Genomic DNA, 22,525 nt, shown 5'->3' on the forward strand with positions numbered 1-22,525 from the left:
CCATAGCCTCCAAAAGCATTCTGTTTAACTAAAATACGTGGACAAGAATATGTGTTGGTTCTTACAGTATCTAGAGAGCAAAACTCTCTCTTTTTTTTTTTTTTTTTTTTTTGTAAGCCAGACTTGGTTTTTCAAAGCATCATGTTGAAAGTATTAAAAATTTTTAATTGTGCTTTTCCTCTAGGGTTTTGTAAGTGGCATAACAGGAATTGTTACAAAACCAATCAAAGGCAAGTATATTCTTTTAGGTGATGTGTATTACCAGGTCTTTCACAAATTGATTCTGTTTCCTCTCATGATTCACTTGCCTAAACCTTTGTTGTTTTTCTTTCTAGGAGCTCAAAAAGAAGGAGCAGCTGGTTTCTTCAAAGGTGTTGGGAAAGGTTTAGTTGGAGCAGTGGCAAGGCCAACTGGAGGCATCATAGACATGGCTAGCAGTACATTTCAGGGAATAAAAAGGTAGGTTCTGTTTGGTGGAAGATATGAGTAAAACTCTAAAACCATGAGAAATAAAATAAATCTGCTGTTTGCCTCAAGGCACTTAGTTATGAACCTTACAGTATGGCAAGTTACATATGATTTCCTAATTCCTTTTTAAGTTGTTGCCTTTGCATCAGTTCAACTTTATGGAGTTCTCCTTTATTGGTCATTGGTCATTCATTCCCAGCAGCCTTGGCAGGAAAGGCTGAGCAGGTTAGGCAGGCTCTTCAGTTGCCTTGAGTGAGGTGCATTATTAATAATGTAATGCCACACACGCACGCTAGTTCTAAAATTAGCAAATACAATATTCTCTCTCCTTTTAAGAAATAAAGAATGACATTTTATATTCCTGGTTTAAACTCAGCTTGTGTTCCCCCTCCCCTTATGGTTTTACTTTGTTATGAAACTATTACATCCATTTCCTCTATTTTTCTTCATTTGTGCAAATAATTTTAAAACATCCTCTCTTGCTCCAAGTTAAATTTAGCTTAAGATTGAAATTTGGTAGTTGCATTATTATCTCTGTTCTAGAGCTTTGTAACCCATACAACAATGGATTAAATTCATGCTAATGAGACCTAACAGGAAGTTAGGTATATGGACATTTCCCTAGTCTATTTCTTGCTTCCTGCTTTATTGAGGTAGGTACTGTCATTATATGGAGCTGCTCCTTTTTCTTGTTTTTTTAACTGTTTCTCTTAAGTTAGTATTTCCTACTGTTTACCATAATTGGGTGTTTCTGGTTTTATAATTTATTATTAAGATAGGGGAAAAAAGGTCTCTTCTCCTTATAACTTTAGATTCACAAATAGATTGTATTAAGTTGTCATCAGAGAAGCTCAAACTCAGTGAAACATAAATAATTCAAAATCAACAGCTATGCAGGTATATGCCCAAAGTTGCTAGAATAACCTTCCATTTTTCTAAAACTTTGTAATCTGTACTGACCTGCGCTACCTTTAAGGATTAAGGGCAAAATAAAACATTTTTAATAAAAATAAGACTAAGAACTATTAAAAATATACTTGAGAAGAAGGATATTAAAACCAGAAATGAGAAGTGGATTATGAGAATCAAATAAAAGAATATAAATGTGTGAATAAATCTAATTGAACTGTATAGAAACAACATTGGAACCAAAATACTAACAATAATAAGTTGCAGAGGCACCTGCGTGGCTCAGTTGGTTAAGCATCTGACCCTTGATTTTGACTCAGGTGATGATCTCACGGTTCATGAGACTGAGCCCTCCACTGGGCTCTCTACTGAAAGAAAGGAGCCTGTTTGGGGTTCGTTCTCTCTCTCTGTCTCTGTCTCTGTCTCTCTCTCTCTCTCTCTCTCTCTCTCTCTCTCAAATAAATAAACTTTACAAAGGAATAAGTTACAATTTGAGAAGTGAATATTTGGCATTAAGCATTTTAATATATTATTTTTGAAGAGGATATACTATATATTTTCTATAGATATGTATCAATTAGATACTTTTAATCACTCAAGAAACCAGAAGCGAATATAATTGCCAAAGTTCTTGTCCTCATATGACTTAATTCTGCTGTGAAAGCAATAAGTGAATATTTATTATATACGTATATGATAAATATACAATATGCTAAATGGTGAAAAATTCTTTGAGGAAAAAATAAAACCGTGAAAGAGATAAGAGCATCCCAAGTGGTAGGGAGGAAAGTTGCCATCTTAAATGTAAGTAAGGTATTCAGGGAAGTTTCCCTGGTAAGATTAAATTTGAGGAAAGACTGAAGAAGTAAGGGAGTGAGCCATGTGAGAAGGTGCCAGGCAGTAGGAACTGCCAGTAAGAAGCCCTGATGCCAGCAGTATGCTTGGCTTGAGAAGTAGCAAGACCAGTGTGCTCAGAGTAGAGTGAATCCAAGGAGAGAGTTGGAAAAGATGATATTAGAGAATGCCTAGGGGTTCCGATCATATGGGGTTGGTAAGCCACTGTAAGGACTTTGGCTTTTTCTTGATATAAGAAATCATTGGATGGTTTTGGCCAAGAAAAATGATGTGAGCTGGCTGCTATAGATATATATCTCTATATATATCGACAGTAAATTGCAGGGGGACACAGTGAAACACTTAGGAGGCCTTTGCAGTAATACAGATGTGAGGTGGTGGTGGTGAGGCCTGGATAGGCTAGAAGTTCGTACGAAGGAATCATGTTCTACATGTATTTTGAACGTAGTGACAACAGGATTACATAAAGGATTGGATGTCGGCCATTAAAGAGAATCATTGTGGATAATTCTAAAGTTTTTTTCTGAAATGATGGAAATACCGTATTGTCATTACACTTAGGGGAGGGGGGAATTAGAAGTTTTGTTTGAATACATTAAGTCTAAACTATCTCTTAGACATCCAGATGGGGACATCAAGTAGCTGCTGAGTATAAGAGTCTGAAGTTCAAGAGAAAGGTGCAAGCTGGAGTTAAAAATTTGAAATGTGTGAGCCTGTAATGGGTGTTTCAAGCTGTGCGATTGTATGAGATCACCTAGGGAATGAGAATAGAAAAGAGGAAAAAAAATAGATACAAGGACTTGACTTTAGATATACCAACACTGAGAAGTTGGGAAAAATAAGGAGGACCCAGCAAAGGAGTCTGGAAAGGAATGGCCCTTAAATAAGGGGGATAATCGAGAGGGCGGTGTTCCGAAAGCTAAGACACAGACAATCCCAGCTGTACTGTTGTTTAAGAGGAAAGGGAAATCCTCACTTCCCCATTCAGCATCATGTAAGAGTATTAGAAATTTGTTCTAAAAACTGGTGTGGAACTTACAATGGAGGTATGGTACCCCCTCCTTAACCTTTGCTTAGAATACTCTTTCTTCTGTTACATGGTTGCTTCCTTTATTCAACAGTTACTTTCCCAGTGAGTGAGGCCTTGCCATGGCCACCCTAAAGTTTCATTTTATCCCCTATTCTGCCCCCAGATACATCACATATCTCTTCCTTCCTTGATTCCCCCGCCCCCTTTAGCTCTTTTCATCACTAAATACACTATAAATTTTACCTTGCTTGTCTCTCCTGGTAGAACGTAAGTTCTATGAATGCAGTGGCTCTTGTCTATTTCCACATGACTTAAAACATTGCTTGACCTGTGGGAGTTTTGTTTTGTTTTTGTTTTTTAATTGAGATAACTGTGGAGTCACATTCAATTGTAGGAAATAATGTGGAGAGATCCCTTGTTTGTACACTGTACTGTGTTTACTCTGGCTGCTGTAACAAATGACCATGACCTTGGTGGCTTAAATGCTAAACATTCATCCTCTTATAGGTGTGGAGGCCAGAAGTCAGAACTAAAGGTGCCAGCAAGGCTGCAGTCCCTCTGGAAGGTAGAATTTGCACCTTCCCTCTTCCTCCGGGTGGCCGCAGGCATTTCTTGACTTGTGACCACATCATTCCAACCTCTGCCTTCATCTTTGTATCACCTCCTCCTCTGTATGCTTACTCTCCCTCTGGGTCTCTTCTGTGATGACGTGTCCCACCCAGATAATCCAGGACTACCGCCTCATCTCAGAGTCCTTAAATTCACCTCATCCTCATAGACTTGACCCTGTAAAATGGCATTCAGAAGTTCAGGGATCTGGCATGATTTCTTTGAGAACCACCATCCAGGCCACTACATGTTTTCCTAGATTTCAGAGTAGTAACATTTTGCATATCCATAGTACAGCATCACAGCCAGGATATCGATGTTGATACAATCCATCAATTTTATTCAGATTTCCCACCGTGACTTGGACTCACTTGCTTCTGTGTGCCCTCATCCCATTCAGTTTCATCACCTGTGTTATGTTCATGTATCCACCAGTCAGGGTAGTAAGTAGTTCACCACACAGATACTTCCTGTTGCCCTTTCCTAACTCCATCTACCTCCCTCCCATGGACCCCCAAAATCTTTCATACTACTTTAAATACCCAAATAGAGTCTATTTAAAATTGAGATATAATTCACATACTATAAGAAATTGCCGTCTTAAAGTATGCATTTGGTAACTTTTAGCATTCACAAGGTTGTACAACTATCAGCACTATTTCCAGAACATTTTCAATCACCCCAAAGAAAACCCTGCACTTGTCAACAGTTATCATGTCTCTTTCCTCTCAGCCAATGGCAACTATTCTACTTTCTGTCAGTAAATTTACACTTTCTGGACATTTCATATAAATGGAATCATACGGTATGTAGCCTCTGTGTGCCTGGATTCTTTCACTTAAAATTACGATGTTTCAAGGTTCATCCATGTAGCATAAATGAGACCTTCATTTCTTTTTATGAGTAAATACGCCATTGTATGGATAGACTCCCTTTGGTTATCTGTTTCTTAGCTGATGGGTATTTAGGTTGTTTTTACTCTGTTGCAAACAGTGCTGCTGAAAACATTTTAAGTTTTCATGTGGATATATGCTTTGAGTTCTCTTGAGTTTTTCTTTAGAAATGGAATTGCTTGGTCAGTTTGATAACCTCTGTGTTTAACTTACTGAATTAATTACCAAACTGTTTTCCCCAGCAGCTGCACTATTTTATATCCCCATCAACAGTGAAGAAGTTTCTAATATCTCCATATCCTCTCTAACACTAGTTATTTTCCATTTTGCTTTTTTTAAATAGCTAATCTATTGGGTGTAAAGTAATATCTCATTGTGGTTTTGATTGCTATTTCTTAATGATATAGAACATTCATATCATTTTGCTTATTTGCCATTTGTATATCTTTCCTGAAGAAATGTCTATTCATGTAAAATATCTTTTACATTTTTTAATTGAGCTGATTATCTTTTTACTGTTGAACTGTAAGAGTTCTTTATATATTCTGGAAACTAGACCACATTTTCTCCTATTTATGTATTGTCTTTTATCTTTTCTGCTGGTGCTTTTTGATGAAGTCTGATTTATCTGTATGTTCTTGGGTTGCTGTGCTTTTGCTCTCATACCTAAGAAAGCATTACTTAGTCCAAGGTCATGAAGATTTACACCTATATTTTCTTCTAGCAGAGTTACAATTTTACCTCTTAAGTTCAGGTCTTTGATTCATTTTAATTTTTAAATTTTTGTATGTGATGGGGCACCTGGGTGGCTCAGTCGGCTGAGCGTCCGACTTCAGCTCAGGTCATGATCTCACAGTTTGTGGGTTCGAGCCCCGCATCGGGCTTTTTGCTGACTGCTCGGAGCCTGGAGCCTGCCTTCCTCTCTCTGTCTCTGCTCCTCCCCTGCTCATGCTGTGTCTCTCTCTCCTTCAAAAATAAATTAAAAAACATTTAAAAAACTTTTTAAATTTTTGTATGTGATGAGAGTTTGGATCCATATTTATTCTTTTGCATGTGCAAATCTAGTTGTCCCAACACCATTTCTTTTTTTTTTTTTTTTTTTTTAAATTTTTTTTTCAACATTTATTTATTTTTGGGACAGAGAGAGACAGAGCATGAACGGGGGAGGGGCAGAGAGAGAGGGAGACACAGAATCGGAAACAGGCTCCAGGCTCTGAGCCATCAGCCCAGAGCCCGACGCGGGGCTCGAACTCACGGACCGCGAGATCGTGACCTGGCTGAAGTCGGCCGCTTAACCGACTGCGCCACCCAGGCGCCCCCAACACCATTTCTTTGAAAGGACTACATTTTCCCTACTGAATGGTCTTGAAGCTCTTGTCCAATATCAGTTGACTATAAATTTGAGTTTATTTCTAGACTCTCAGTTCTGTCCCATTGATCTGAATGTATATCCTTAATGCAGTAACACACTGCATTGCTGTAGCTGTGAAGTAAGCTTTGAAATCAGTAAGTATGAGTCTTCTGACTTTGTTCTTCTTTTTCAAGATTATTTAGATATTCTGAGTCACTTCAGTTAGCATATGGTTAATTTCTGCAAAAAAGGATAGCTGGAATTTTGAATAGTGATTGTGTTGAATCAAGATCAATTTGGAGATTATTGCCATCTTAACAATATTAAGTCTCCCCAATCTATGAAAATGGATGTCTTTCCATTAATTTCAGTCTTTAATTTTTTTTTCAATGATGTTTTGTAGTTTTCAATATCTGTGTCTTTTCGTAAATTCATTCATAAGTATTACATTCTTTTTGATGCTATTATGTTTTAATTTCATTTTTGGATTGTATTGCTAGTATATAGAAATACTAGTTTTTGTATATTGAGCTTTTATTCTGCAACCTTATGAAACTTGTTTGTTAGCCCTAATGTTGGATTCTTTTTTTTTTTTAAGTTTATTTATTTATTTTGAGAGAGAGAGTGGGAGCAGGGAAGTGGGGGGGGGGGGGGGAAGAGAGAGAGAGAGAAAGAGAGAGAGAGAGAGAGAATATCCCAGGCAGGCTCTGCATTGTCAACACAGAGCCCTATGCAGGGCTAGAACTCACAAACCATGAGATCACTGTCTGAGCTGAAGTCAGACATTTAACCCACTGAGCCACCCAGGCGCCCCTAATAGTTGGATTATTTATGGTTTCGTATATATAATATCATGCCATGTAGAAATAAAAGTAGTATGGGGCACCTGGGTGGCTCAGTCAGTTGAGCATGGAGCCTGCTTCAGATTCTGTATCGCCCTCTCTCTCTACCCCTCACCCCCCCCCAAAAAAATTTTTTTGAAATAAAAATAAAAGTAGTTTTAGTTTTTCCTTCCAATCTGAATGCCATTGTTTCTTCTTCTTGCTTAATTACCTTGGCTAAAACTCTAGTACAGTGTTGAATTACCAAGACCAGTCATGCCTGTCTTACTCCTGATTTTAGAGAGAAGCTTTTGGTCTTTCACCATTAACTATGATATGAGCCATGGCTTTTTTGTAGATATTCTTTATCAGGTTGAAGAAGTTCCTTTCTATTTTGAGTTTGAGTGCCTTTATCATGAAAGGATGTTGGGTTTTGTCAAATGCTTTTCTAATATTAATTAAATTTACATTGTTTCTTTTTCCTTTGTTTTATTAATATAGTGTATTACATTAATTGATTTTCATACATTGAACCAACATTGCATAGCTGGGATAAATCCCATTTGGTCATGATGTATAATCCTTTTTATGAGCTGCTAGATTTAGTTTGCTAAAATTTTGAGTTTTTTTGCGTATGTATTTACAAGTGACATTGGCCTGTCGTTTTTTCGTCATGTCTTTGCCTGGTTTTGTTATTAGGGTAGTACTGTCTTCCTAGAATAATTAGGAAGTATTCCCTTCTCTTCATTTTTTGAGATGAGTTTGTGGAAGAATTACATTAATTTTTCTTCAAACATTTGATAAAATTCACCAGTGAGGCCATTTGGATTTGACCTTTATTTCTGGTAAATTTTTTGACTACTCACTCAGTCTCTTTAAGTCTTAATCATATTGTCTGTTCTTTCCAGTCATTTTAAGTTCCCTCTCTTTTTTCCTTTGTCTGATGGTTTGTCATTTTTGTTGACTTTACCAAAGAACCAATTTTTGGTTTATTGACTCCCTCCATTGTTTTTCTATTGTATTTTTCTTTCCTCTAATGTTTTTTCTGCCCTAATTTTTCTTATTTCCCTCCAAATTCTGCTAGCTTTGGGTTTAGTGTGCTCTTCTTTTTCTAGTTTCTCAAGGTGTAAAGTTAGATGATTGATTTGGGATCTTCTTTTTAAGTGTTGGGCACTCACAGTATAAATTACTTTCTGAGCGGTGTCTTCACTACATCCCATAAGTTTTGGTTTGTTGTGTTTTTGTTTTCAATTGTCTCAAAGTAATTACTTTCCTTTGTTACTTTTCTTGGACCTTTAATTATTTAGGCTTCTGCTGTTTAATTTCCACAAATTTGTGAATTTCTCAAATTTCCTTCTCTCATAGATTTCTAGTTTTATTCTGTGTGGCCAGAAAAAAACATACTTTACAAGTTTTAGTATAACTTTTATATTTACTGAGATGTGTTTTATGGCCTAAAACATAGTCTGTCCCAGAACGTATTCTGTGTGTGCTTGAGAAGAATATGTAGTTTGCTATTATTGAATTAAGTGTTCTCTGCATAGATGCCTGTTAGGTCTAGTTAGATTATAGTGTTATTCATATCTTCTATTCCCTTGCTGATCTTTTGTCTATATGATACTCACTACTGAAAGTAGGATACAAAAATAACTATAATTGTAGATTTTTTCCTCTTTTTAGTTCTGCCAGTTTTTGCTTCATGTATTTGAGAACTCTCTTGTTAAGTACTTATATGTTTAAAATTTTTATATCTTCTTGATGTATTAACCCTTTTCTTGTAAAATGTTCTTTGTATCTGAGAATTTTTTGTTTAAAGTTTAATTATTTTCTGAACTTAATATGGTTATTCCACCTCTCTTTTAGTTACTGTTTACATGGTATATCTTTTTCCATCTTTTTATTTTCAACTTATTTGTGTCTGTGATTCTAAAGCGAATCTTTTTTGGACAGCATTTAGTTGGATCAACTTTTTTTTATCCATTCTGCCAATCTGCTTTTTAACTGATGAATTTACCCCATGGTATGTGTTTTATATATATGGGTACGTTATGTAGTAAGTTCTTAATATTTATTGAATCTCTGAATATTTGTTGAATGAGTGAACAAACAAATGGACCATTCTCATGTAGGTCCATACAGTCAAAAATGTTAAATTATTACAGTACCAGATTTAGCAAAGTATGTATTTCAAGCAATGCATATCAGCCCAAGTAGGAATATGTTAGGGTATTTGAACATTAAACAACATACATGTAATTTGACTTATAGCAATAGTAGATTGAAGGAGATTAACCAAAGGTCACAGCAATGACCAGACAGGAATTTCTTAATTAAATTTCATTGCCCATTCAAAATTTTCCAAAACAATAACAAGAACTATATGCTAACTAAGAGTGGAAATGAACTTCCTTGGCTTGGCAAAAGGTGCCTTTAAAAAAGAAAATTATTGTTAATATTGGTTCCTCATGGAAAACTCAGTAGAAGCTTTCCCTTTAAAGCTAAGAATGAGACAAGGTTGTCTACAGTCCCCTCTTGTATTTAGCATTGTATTGGAGGAACCAAACAGTATTGTATGAAAAGAAAAAGAAGTTAAAAGCCTTAAAGCAGAGAAAAAAAGAAAAAAGCAGTACTCATCATTTGCTGATTCTCTGATTAGTGTGTACAAAGAAAGTCCAAGACAATCTGTAAACAAACTTCAAGTCTATATTTTTCTAGAGAACTTACATTTATTGGTGTCGTAAAGACAAATTTTAAAATAGAGGAGTGATGTGAGAGTCTTATCCAAAAGAACATTCTTTTCAGTAGTTGCATTTTAAATTGTACATAAGAGTATTTGAGTAGTTTTTATACTCAAGCTATATGTTCTTCTCTGTAGAGCTACAGAGAGTTCTGATGAAGTGGAGAGCCTGCGACCCCCTCGATTCTTTAATGAGGATGGAGTTATCAGACCTTACAGGTTGAGGGATGGGACTGGCAACCAAATGTTACAGGTGGGTGAAGAAGTATCTTACACACTAAGATTAATTTAGTCAAGTTTGCTTTATTACAAGTATCTATATAATGATTCCAATATATATTAGATTATTTGGGCTTTAGATGTTTTGCTTAATTCTGTTTAGAAGTTTTTTATGTTTACTTAGGTTTTAATGTACGTTTATTTACTATAAGATTTTTTTTTCTTTTTTACAGGCATCAAAAAGTTTGATATGAAAACAGTTAATGCATGACTTTGCAAGTGAAAGCCAGCAGTAGATTTTAGTCTTAAAATTTACAAACTACGTACAGCTGTTTCAGTATTTTGAATACAAAGAAAAGCTTTCATATTGGTAACTTTTTGTATAGGATTTTAGTGAATCTGATCTCGGTATAGGGTATTCTTAGTTCTGTACTGGATTTGCTAGATTTGTTGCAAACCATCATGCCTTTTGTACCCTCATAATTGGTGGTACTTACTTAACCAGTTAGACCATTTCTGTGTAGGGGACTCCCTCTGCATATCAAGCCGCTGGTAGCTTTAATACAATTCTCCTGTCCACTTGGGCACGGATAAGGGAAAAATCAGTTCTACTGCTATTGTGAATTCTTGGGTTTCTTAGGCTTTTCTTTGGAAAATATTCAAGTGGCCATGACCTTCTTCCTGCCTTATGCTTGTGTAGTCTATTTAAAACCTGTGGAATCTGATAAGCAGTTCACATGAAAGCCAACATCTTTTAGAAAGGAAAATTGGCTTTTGAAACAGACCATTTGAAGGTAGAATATTTTACCAGTTTAGATACTTTTCTTACTTTGAAAATTGTCCTTTTTAAAATTTGGATTATGGTGTAGGTAGCATACATAATAGGTTATACCGATTTCAAGTAACTTCATCTGTGGTTTAGATGTGGAGTACTAAAGTAAATCACTTGTTTGAAAACAAACCAGGAGTCGTTATGTTAAGTAGACTTGAAAATATTCGTAGTAATAATAACCTGTAAGGATATGGTGCTTCCTTTATAGCCTTGATATTTTAAATATTTTCATGTTGAAAATGACCATGGTAAATATTTAAAACTTCAGTATTTTACCCACTACATGTAGAGAATATCATTTTGAATAAAAGGTGCTTCCATCTAATATAGTAAAACATGACCATTGAGTTAATGTGTATTATTTAATAAAGTGATACTGTATTTAAAATGTTTTTAAAGCCTCAAAATAATTGCATATGGGGTAGAACTGGCAATCTAGTGAGAGGTTGTGCTCTAAAAGGCATTTCGTACAATCTCTGCAATGACAGTGTATCATTCTTTGGAAGATGCAAATGGTGCAGAAGTCACCTACGGTTAATACATTTGAAAAATATACTTCTATTCAGTTGCTGCCTTCCCGTGTTAGGGAAGTAACGTGTTCCTTACATTAATAACTTATGTTAATAACATAGTACTAACATTTTATTGGAGTGCCTAGTCATCACCTATTGAAAAACTAAAAATATTTCTTGAGAAATTTTTAATAAATTTAGTAAGAAGGAAGTGTGAGTAGTGAGGAGAATTTAGAAATACATCCTCATTATCAGGGAAAAGATTATAAGAAAAGGAGAGAGACATGAGATACCAAAAATTTCTCACAGCTGACAACTTGATTTTAGTGACAAGTAAATGTATTTTATACATTCATTAATTGTTAACTGAAGCTTTAAATTTTGGGATTTAAAGGTCAGGACTCTTGACTGTGTGTTTTTAAAGGTGCATATTATTTTTAGTAGGCCAGTCTTAGTATTAATTGCTAAAAGAGCTATTTAAAGGACTAAAACCTCACAATCCTTGTCAGCCATTTTACTTGTTTTTCAGCAAGAGCATAAATACAGTAGTAGCTGGAACACCTGTAGGAATTCACCAGAGGCCTTAGGATGTTTTTGGTTAGCATTATCTCTTACAGGTGTAAGAAGTAGGTTGTTGGTTTGGTGGTAATGGTGCTTTTTTAATCACAAGTCTGTTATTAGCAAACAGTTTAAAATCCATGAATGGCAGTATATAGAAAAAAAGTAGATGACATAGAAACAGGATTTAAAATCTCATCTGCCAAGATTTCATCTAAGTGACTTGACAGTGGTGCCCTTCGAAAATGTTTAATATTTGAAATGTTTCTCATTTTTCTTTTTCTAATTCTCCAAAAAAGGTACTCTGTTCACTAAATTATATGGATCAAAATATCATTAAATATAAAATATACTCTGTATGCCTTTGCATCTAGAAAGAAGTGCCATATTATAGTGCTTCCTGGTAGTCAATTCAGGTTACCTGCTAGAGAAATAGGATAACAATTCTAACATATTCACGAAATACCTTACTGGTATTACCGAATTATTTTACCCATTGAGTGTACCAACCAGTGGAACTTATTAGTCTTAGGTCTCTTAAGTTATGGAATATATCCATAATTACTGTCCTACTCATCTGAAAAGTCTGCTTCAAAATTATTCTAACTCGAACATTTCACAATTTTACATGTTTGCAAGCATTTTGCCATGCCTGACTAACCTTTGTGCTTCTTTTTTCCTTTACCATGCTTACAGAAAATTCAGGTCTACAGGGAGTGGATCATGACTCACAGTAGCAGTAGTGATGATGATGATGATGATGATGATGAGTCAGATCTGAAATGTTAAATTCATGTGTTCTTTGTCATTTTATTTGGAATGTTTCATTAACATGTTTTGTATGACTGCTACCCTAATGCCTATATATCCATTTGTAAGGAGTGAAAATACCTTTTTCCTTTGAAAATGTGTTTTGACACATTTTCAGAAAGCAAAGTAATTGCATTATTAAGCACAGAAAAATGTATTTTACATCCAAAGTGGGGCATATTGTATTTTCTACCATTTGCTTGTATATGTTTTGTGGCTTTATAAAACGCAGAGTTTGTCTTTACGATTTAAAGGTAGACTTAAATATTTCTTTAATGTTCACTAGTTTTCTTTTAAATTATCTGCTTATTAGCCAAATGCCATTTCTAATATTCTCTGTAAATTTTCTGGGCTATAATTCCATTGTGTAAAAGAAAAATAATAGGAACACCAAGTCAATATTTTATATTTAGCATTTGAAAAGTATTTTTGTCAAATTTCTTTTAATAATAATAAACTTATGTAACTTCAATATGAATGTGTTGTTCTATTCCAAAATCATATAGGTTGTACCACTCTCATAAGGAACATTCATGATTTGTCATGGAAGGTTAGGTGGTGATATAATGTGTAGTCTTAGAATGAAAAATAATGTTCTTTGGTTCACTTTTTATTTCATTATATGTATATTTTTGTGAAACAAGGAACAGAGTTGGTTTTATAGCCATTATATTTATTTGTTAACCTAAATATCCATATGCTATATCCCTGTTATAAAATATTACAGATTAATTCAGGATATTAGAAGAATTTTTATAGTATTTTTATAGTATTTTTTTTTAATTTTCAACTTGAACGATTTTGTCCCATTTTTAAAAAATTTTTTTTTTCAAGAGAGAAAGCGAGCACGCCTACTTGTGAACAAGTGGGAAGGGGTGGAGAGAGGTAGACAGAAGATCTCAAGCGGGCTCCTCGCTGACAGCAGAGAGCCTGATGCGGAGCTCAAACTCCCAAACTGAGATCGTGGCCTGAATTAGATGCTTAACTGACTGAGCCACCCAGGCACCCCTATCTTGTCCTAATTCACTATTCAGTTAGATGTACAAAAGAAATCGTCTAAAGGTGAATGACTAGTAGTAATATATTTTTTTTTTTTAGCTTTTATTTCAATTCCAGTTCATTAACATACAGTATAGTATTAGTTTCAGGTGTACAATATAGTGATTCACCAGTTCTTTATACTACCCAGTGCTTATCAGGACAAGTGCACTCCTTAATCCCCATCACCTATTTCACCCATTCCCCCACCTACCGCCCCTCTGGTAAACCATCAGTTTGTTCTCTATAGTTAAGAGTCTGTTTCTCGGTTTGCCTGTGTCTCTCTTCTAATTCTTTTTTAGTTAAATGGTAATCCCTATGACTGCTGTGTTTTTGGATCAACAAACATTTACCTTGACTTATGTTAATCAGTTTATATTGAGCTTATTATATTAATTGGATTGTAGTAAATAATTGCTTAATCAACTTTTGGTTTAATTGATTCAACTCATCATTTCTGAATCTCTTCTGATTCTTAAGTTTACCAAGATTTTAGTTCTATAAATCATTGTTCTATTTCTTAGAAAATGACTAGTTTAATTATTTAGTATTGAGCTTACAAAAAAAGAAGCTAAAAAATGATAAGGTCTTTTGAAATTTCTACCTGCCTAGCATTCATTTTTTTTTTTAATTTTTTTTTTTCAACATTTATTTATTTTTGGGACAGAGAGAGACAGAGCATGAACGGGGGAGGGGCAGAGAGAGAGGGAGACACAGAATTGGAAACAGGCTCCAGGCTCTGAGCCATCAGCCCAGAGCCTGACGCGGGGCTCGAACTCACGGACCGCGAGATCGTGACCTGGCTGAAGTCGGACGCTTAACCGACTGCGCCACCCAGGCGCCTCCATTTAAATTAAATAGAAATCAAGGTTGTATATACTAGGACTAAGAAATATGTGAGTGCCAAATAATTTAATTATTGTTTTCACCAGAATACTATTCTTCTCTTTTTGGATGAGTAAATACATGAGAACAGTGACCATTAAAATAGTCATGACTTGTATCAGAGACAGTGTAAATCCATCTTATCGCCATTGGTCTCTCACCCCTGGCCAAAATCAAACAAAACCTACTCCTTCTACAAGGAGCTAGAAAGAGCACAACCTATTATTATGTATTGCGTATGTCTTAGGAAAGGCCTGGAAATGTCTTCATTGACTTTTTACACTTCAGCGAGGCACAGGGCCTTTCTAAGTGGGAAAACTACTGAACTTCTTGATTACAAGGCATTTACTGACTTTCCTGTGGTTCGTCTGTGACACTTAATGCTATGGTATAAGTTTCATAAAGATTTGTAAGAATTTATCGGGAAAAGTTCTGGATATTTCAGCATTGCCTTGCCATTTTAATGAAAAGAAAATTGTAGACAGGGTTACATTTATTTAAGATCCCTTAAACAGTGCAATGACTTAAAACCATATTCTAGTAACTAATAAGCTGTCATGTAGTTCATGTAGTCTTAAGGATTTAGCATTCTTAAATTTTTAGTACTTAGAAGTGAAATATGTTCTTAACAGAATAACTGCCCTTGTTCTTTCTGTTTCTGTTTTCATGCCCAGGGAAAAATCTTTTCAAGCTGCTTTGACCACCAATACTATTTTTCCAGTAAAAAAAAGTTGCTTTTTATTACAGAAAAATTCAAGATTGAAGATTCCTCTGTTATTTTACACCAGTGTGCTCATGTTGGAAATATAGGACATGAACAAAAATATCTTCTTACTCCTCACCAAATATATAGAAAATAAGTTCAACTTTGGCACTTTTATGAGATGCTTATTAGAGGCTTTATAATTAATTAGAATTTTAAAATGGAAGTATTTTATAATGAGAAAGTGTAGAAAGCTACATCTGAAAGATTAAGTCGTACCACACCTTTCCATATCCTTTATTTATATTCTAAATTTCTATATGATCACTGCTTATGTATAGAAAAAGGAAAGGAGGGGTTCTTCTATCATCTCTAAGGGAGTCATCACTCATTCTCTCTTTGCCTTTGTATTTACTTGACACTTGAGTAACATTGAAAACTGGCAGGAAGAAAAACTCATAAAAATCCTGAAATTGTGGACATCTTTACCGTGGATAAATTTATAAGAGCAGCCTATAAGTGAAGTAAGATGAATTGGATATAACAAATGTAAATCCAGAATAATAGTGCTGTCAATATTCCTTATAAAAAAATAAATTTCACTTTGTTTCCATATTTAAAATAATCTGGATTTTATAAATTTTACATTTTGAAATTGTTCAAAACATATCAGTGTTAAGTGTTGATTTTAAAGTGATGCTATTAAAATTTGCAAATAGAGCCATTGTAATTTGTGACTAGGACATCAATATTCAACATGAAATACATGATACTGTATTTACATCCCAAGGTCATATATCCTGAAGAACAATAGCTGCTGTAGTAGTTCGTCTGATTTAACCCCTGTGGTGAAATTTTGCATCATACTATCTTATAGTAATGGGAGGAGGACCAGAGACAAACAAAAGTGTTACTGAGTACTTTTCTACTACCCCTTCAAGCCTTTGGTTTTGTTTTTGTAGATTTCCTTGCAAATGTATAATTTATTATTAATTTATAATGGTCAAAAAACATTAAAGGTCTTAGGGGGTCTAAATAAGATACATAAATTATTCATTTATAGCAAGTAATTGTGATGGGTATGTAAAAAGAATGTCCATTTTAATTTATCCCTGCACCTTTGAGATAAATGGAGATTAAAAATGTTTAGATTGTTAACTTAATCTTTAATTTCAGTGGATGAATGTTTGAATTCATGAAGTGCAGTGAGTATAAACAGTACTATGTAAAACATTATCGAAAGTACTGAATCCAAGAAGAATAAAACACATGATTTCAAATTGGTCTCTATTAGGGAGCTAGTTAGAATAATTTAAAATTTTCACATGTAGCAGTTTGTGGTTGGTTAGTTTTAATGCGGTAGACCATTTTCATGTCCGTTATCTCAGTGTGATGAATTTATTTGGTAATTATTTAGCAATAGTGTACCTCTAAAATGAGATTTAAATTAAATGTCTAATAACTTTGTAAAGTTGGTTTTTAATATAGCCTTTTTATTACATATGTATATTCTAAGCAATGAAATGGTAACAAAGATATGTGCTAAATTGCATTATGCCATTTTCTGAATCTTAGAGATGCTTATATATTTGTTCAAAATAGTATAGTCAATATCAGTGTTTTTGAAAAACAAAGGATAGTTAGAGACTTAGCTAAACACGTAATTCTTGATTGGGTATGCTGTGTTTTTCTAAATTATCATTGAGATTATCATTTAGAGTAGAAAATGCTTAACTATACGTCTACAAAGATTTTTCTGAATGTAGAACTTGGGATTTCTATGAAGTAAAAAATTGATAGACCCATACTTCCATGGAAAAAGCTAAATTCCTCTTGTGAATCAGTTAGCTAACATTGATAAGAAAATTTTCAAAAATTAGATTTTTTTTTACTTTGCGACTGTAGTACATGCTCAGTGAAGAAAAGTCAGAAACTACAGAAATAAAAATTATCCTATCTCCCCACCATTTATGATATATTTCCTTTTTAAATTTTTTATTAACATGATTGTGATCCAAATACATAAATTTCTGTTATGTTATAAATTTTTATAAGCAGAATTATTAACTTCTAAAAATTAAAAAAGTGATCTATCTCCATGGAATAATCCCCAATGTGGGAAACTGGTCTTTATTTCTAGAATACATAAAAGCCAGCAGAACCTTTTCTCAATTTTTATAATTTTTTGTAGTTATAGAAGTTTTATTTTCTTTTTAACTGAACATGTTTGTACCTTTTTACAAAGTTTCCATCCCTTAAATAAATATCCTCTTAAAAGGAGTGTGTGTGATCCTTATGTCCTTCACGTGTAGGAATGTTGTCAGCTGGGTTATTCCACGAGGGTAGCATACTCTTAAGCTTTTCAGATATTTTAAACCTTTATCTGTGTTGTCTTTGAATCTCTTACATCTCTTACCTTAATATCATAGTTGCGATTATGTGAGTTGTTGTAGAAGGGAGGCTGTTTTTGTTTGTTGTATATTTCTTTTCTTTCAGAAATTACAGATGTTTATAATTAGCCTCAAACACTGCCCTAATAGCAATTGGAAGATAACTGCCTTCAGCCGACGTGGTCTTTCCCTTTACCTCTGGAGGAGAATTACAACTGATCTGGAAGAAAGGGCTTACCGTAGGCAGTCAGATCACCAGAGTAGTGCTGAACATTCTTCCTGGCTTCATCTGAAACTTTGAGTAAGTGGACAAGAACTAGGAGACAGATGCTTATTGGATTTTACTCTTCAGTTTGTAACTCTTCCCCTCCAGAAGCCAGTTTCTGAATGGGATGAGACAACTGAAGAGAGCCAAATCCTGTTATCTAGGCCAGTTAGAGCTCTTAGCATCTCAACTAAAGCAGATCCTATGAGAAAGGAGATTAACCTAGATACATTCTAATACATCATTTATCAATTTAGCGGAGGTCTCTTAGAGAGTCTTTGATACATCATTTTAGAAGGCCTGTTCTTTCCAACATTTAGTAGTAAGTCCCACTGACTTTATTTTGCACCAGAAGAGCAATTCACTCCACTTAGAACCTTCCAGTATTACATAACAATACCTTTTGAATAAGACTTTGAAATTATATCTTTTTCTGGAGGTGATGATTCTACCTGAGTTTTTTCTTTGTATCAATTATAAAATGGTTGTTTTGATTCTTTTTTAATTCAGTAACCTGAATGAGACCAATTTCTAAATCTTTTAGGGAAGGATAAATACTATTAAAATAGAAAATTTAGTACATTTAACTTTAAAATAAATCCTTAAATGTTCAGGTAGGTTTACCTGGAGTCTCTCTTCTTCCCAAAGATGTGCAAATAGAGCTTCAACTTTGCAGTAGTTATTAGCTTAGAAGCTATTTAGCCTTTATTTTAGCTATAGGTGCTAAATTGTAACCTGGAACTCAGTACATGACCTCTGTACTTCTGTGTTAGAGCTCTACCTCATATGACTTCCCCTGGTTACTGTGGACAGCACCCAGAGTCTCAGCATGAGTTGAGCTTAGGAAAGCTCATTTGAGACTTTTTTTAGTGTGTGCTCTAACAGTAGTGTTCTTAGAAAACATTGGTATAAGTTATGAAAAATATATTTTTTATTGGCCAAATGTCCTATGAAAGAAAGGTGTTCTCTTGCCAAATGAAGCAATTCATTTTCATGCAGAATTAAATTGGAGGCCACTTTGATTCATCCAAAAACAAACTTTCATGTCATCTATGGAAGGAAGCACCGTGTACTTTTTCTATCACTCTTTAGTTACAAATTCAAATGAAATTGATGTCCCAGTTACTTTTGATGATGACTCTAATGAATTTTAATGTCAAATTTTCTGTGAAAAATTACCACTGTGAAGAACCCTATAGGAAGCAGTGTGGAGAAAATGTACAGTAGGCATTTTGTGGCACTTCCGGTCTGAGGTAGTTGTTTTAGTTAAAGATCTCATGAAGCTCCAGTGGTGGAATATATAAGCATAGGAGGCTGCATGTTTCTTGTAAAGTTAACTTGTATAGAATTGGCAGGCTATTTCAAATTTTAAAATTGCCAAAAAAGTGAATGTATAATTATATACGTGTAATTGAATTTTTGCTAGATGATCTGGTAGTATAGGTTATATGAATACCAAGAAGGAACAGTGTCATGTATTCATACAAGTATTTTGTTAAAGTCTTACTAGTTTTGTATTGGACACTCTTCTAGATCTTAAGATTACAGATCTGAAGAGAGTAGTCAACATTGCTGTTCATCTTTTCTGAGATTATAACTGTAGTGAACTTTATTCTAGTTATTGGGGACAAAACAAAAGCTATGTTAGAGGCCATCCCTGTCCTGTCAGATCTTCACAGTCTCATTCCTATTGGCTGTTGAGCTGCTTACTAAATGCAAGGCTCTAAGAAACTGTAGGAATCAAAAGAGACCAGATATACCCAACCATCCAAGAAGATAATGATTCCTAGGTATTATATGACACTGGAGCATTGTAAGAGATACGGTACAGCTTGTAGGATATCTGAATCCAGATTACAGTGAGCTGTTAAAATGGCAGCTCACTGTATCTGCTGGACTATACGTAGTTCTTTGGGCTAACCCATTTTGACAATAAAAATTATCTGAGCTATAGCAGTATCTTATGGCTCAGGGCCTGGATTCTAGAGCCAAGTAAACCTGAATTCAGCTCCAGCTTTTCCTTTCACTAGCTTTATAATCTTCTAGTCTGCTTGCCTGGCCGCAATTTCCAAACTGTAAAATGGAGATAATTCTACTACTTAACAATTGGTGTTAAGTAGTGTTAGTATCATAACACCAAGATACAACAGTACCTTGGTGTTGGTAACATAGTACCAAGATGACAGTAACCTTGGTGGTGTTGATAGGATTTAAACAAGTAAGGTAATGTATGTGACTGTTAGTACAGTGTATAGTAAGAACTCATTGTATCTTCATTATTCCAGGTGAATACCAGTTGATGCTAGTTCTTGGTCATCATTATATAAATTTTATGTTCCACATTTGTCTCCTTTTTATCAGGATAAAAGCATTAATAAATCTTACCCTTTTTCTTCCTTTCAACATTAATAGAATACTGTAATTAAAATATCACAACCATTTCCACACATTAATTGGTGAACAATAGAAACAATCCTCAGTAATTTGGACTGCTCTGAATTACATACTATTTTGAGAGAAATGTTAAAATGTTTAAAATAAGTTGTTCTTAAGTATGTGTAGCATGATGGGTCAATAAATGATGCTCAGTAGAGGTTCTGCTGGAAATGTGTTTAGAGAGACTTGTAACTATCCACTTAAAATTATTTTTGGCCCTTCTTCTGGAAGGGCCAACTTAATGGTCTTTTATTATCAATGCACATAATTGTGTCATGAGCATAATTCTGTCCTTTCTCCAGTCTTTGAGTTGAGCCAGTTGATGATAGTTCATATCTCTTAAGGTAGTAGTAGTTTACTTGATTTGATTTTTAAGTTGGCGGGGTTATACTCAACTTTCCTTCCCGGTCTAAACTGTTAGCAGAATTTACCCTTTTGATTAACAATCAGAATAGCTCATTAGCTTGGGAGGAGACAAAGGTATGGGAGATTCAGAAAGACCTGATTCCTTACCAGATTTGATGACTGTCACTGAGAGTTGAAGTTGTTTTTTTTTGTTTTTTTTTTTTTTTTCCCACATCAACTTGCCTCACAGAATAGCCAAATAACACTCCTTCACTGTTGTTTACATTTATTGTGTTAGGTATATGAAATTATTGAGCTTTGAGGTAATGAATTTCCACTACATTTTATAATGAAGCATGGTTGAATGCCTTGTGTCTCCTGGCTAGGGCCCTGAAATCTCTCATGTTTGAAGTGAATTAGTAAAACAGTTTTTATCTCTAACCTTTAATCTAATAACTCTAGGAAAGTTATGCTTCTTGATCACATTTTTCTCTAAAGATACGATTGTTTTGAACAAGTTGTCTATTTACTTCTTAAATAATTGAGAAATGATAGCCTTTACTATTTTAATTTACGATTACCTACCTACATTTTGTTGTTTTTAAAAACAAGCTTAATTTTTTAGTATAATCTGTTTATAGGCCTTTCCTCTTTCCCCATCATCTGCTGACTATTCAAATTAGCCAGTGTATAAAGCTGTTTATTTGTTGTCCAGTAGATTGTCTTGTCTGATAGCATTCTTACTCTTTATTTCTCATCTAGATGAATTTCATTTTCCTCTCATCCTTCATGTTTCTGTCTTTTAAAAAAAAACAACAAAAACCATTTATACTTCCATGAGACTGTGTGGTCTTCCAAAAGAGCCAGGTACTGATCAGATTTGGGGGTTTTTTGATTTGTTTTGTTTTGTTTTGTTTCGCTGAACTGTGTGTTCTTATCCTTTATCCAATTTCCTGAAGTAAATCTCCCATGAATATTAGCACTTTAGATTGTTTGGGATTTAAAGCCTTCCATGTTTGTGATTTATTCCCCGTATCTGTGTTTTCATATTTTGCTTTGTTCTTTTCAGAAATATTTTTGTTATAGAACTTTGCTGATTCATAGCATTTGGACGACTTGAACGTGTTAGCAATATAATTTTCAGCGTCTCTTCTTTTTCTAAAGTATTGGAATTACCTGATATGAAATGTGGATGTTAGTAGAGGGTGACCCTGACACCCCTATCTTATAGGTTCCTACCATCAGTGTATTTCTAGGTTTGCAGTCACTTTGGATTTATTTGTATCTAATAAACTAAGGTCTACATACTCTTCTAATGCAAAAAGAACCCTTTTACCAGTAACCATACATTTTAATTATCTATAAATTCTGACAGTTTTATGTAACAGTTCCTTTGTGTTCTCAAACGATGATGTGTATTTTGATGAATAAGGCAAAATTTGTTTTTTTATTTTACACCGCATGTTAAATGAGGCTAACATGTCTAACATACTGGCTAATGTACTTGATACTTCAGCCTAATTATTGGATTTCAGCCAAAGTTTTGTCTTTATGCAAAGGCTCTATATAGTGATTCCTAGCCCTAGTTTTGTAGTTCTTCATTTATTTTAAAGGGTATCACAAATTATTTCAGCAGAAACATTGATACGTAATATCTGTTTGGGAAAGAGGAAGACAGGATATTAACACTGAACTATTTGAACCCTACTAACCTAAAAAAAAAATCAGCCTGCCTGCAATGCTTTAGCAGCCTGCTTCAGCAACATCCAGCATCAGGGATATTGAAGACACTTTTGAGGTACCATGGGAAACGTGTGACTGGCACCATAAGAGGAAACATCATGGTATAGTGAAAAGCA

At 34.4% G+C, this 22,525-nt stretch overlaps 1 protein-coding gene across 5 annotated transcripts in view; it reads left to right on the forward strand.

Moving 5' to 3' along the window:
* VPS13A (vacuolar protein sorting 13 homolog A) overlaps positions 1 to 22,525 on the forward strand; it is a 256,968-nt gene that overhangs the window by 223,542 nt on the left and 10,901 nt on the right. For 3 of the 5 annotated variants that reach the window (XM_025931580.2, XM_086685037.1, XM_086685039.1), the window contains 3 exons: positions 185 to 230; positions 336 to 459; positions 9,812 to 9,926. In XM_025931580.2, the coding sequence (XP_025787365.1) occupies positions 185 to 230; positions 336 to 459; positions 9,812 to 9,926 (285 nt within the window). Of the gene's footprint in view, positions 1 to 184; positions 231 to 335; positions 460 to 9,811; positions 9,927 to 10,125; positions 11,117 to 12,490; positions 13,077 to 22,525 lie in introns of those variants that run through there. The other 2 variants (XM_086685038.1, XM_025931583.2) reach the window with 2 other exon arrangements.

This window comes from Puma concolor, chromosome D4 (assembly GCF_028749965.1).
Source record: "Puma concolor isolate L17-30 chromosome D4, mPumCon1.1.hap2, whole genome shotgun sequence".
Taxonomy (NCBI): domain Eukaryota; kingdom Metazoa; phylum Chordata; class Mammalia; order Carnivora; family Felidae; genus Puma; species Puma concolor.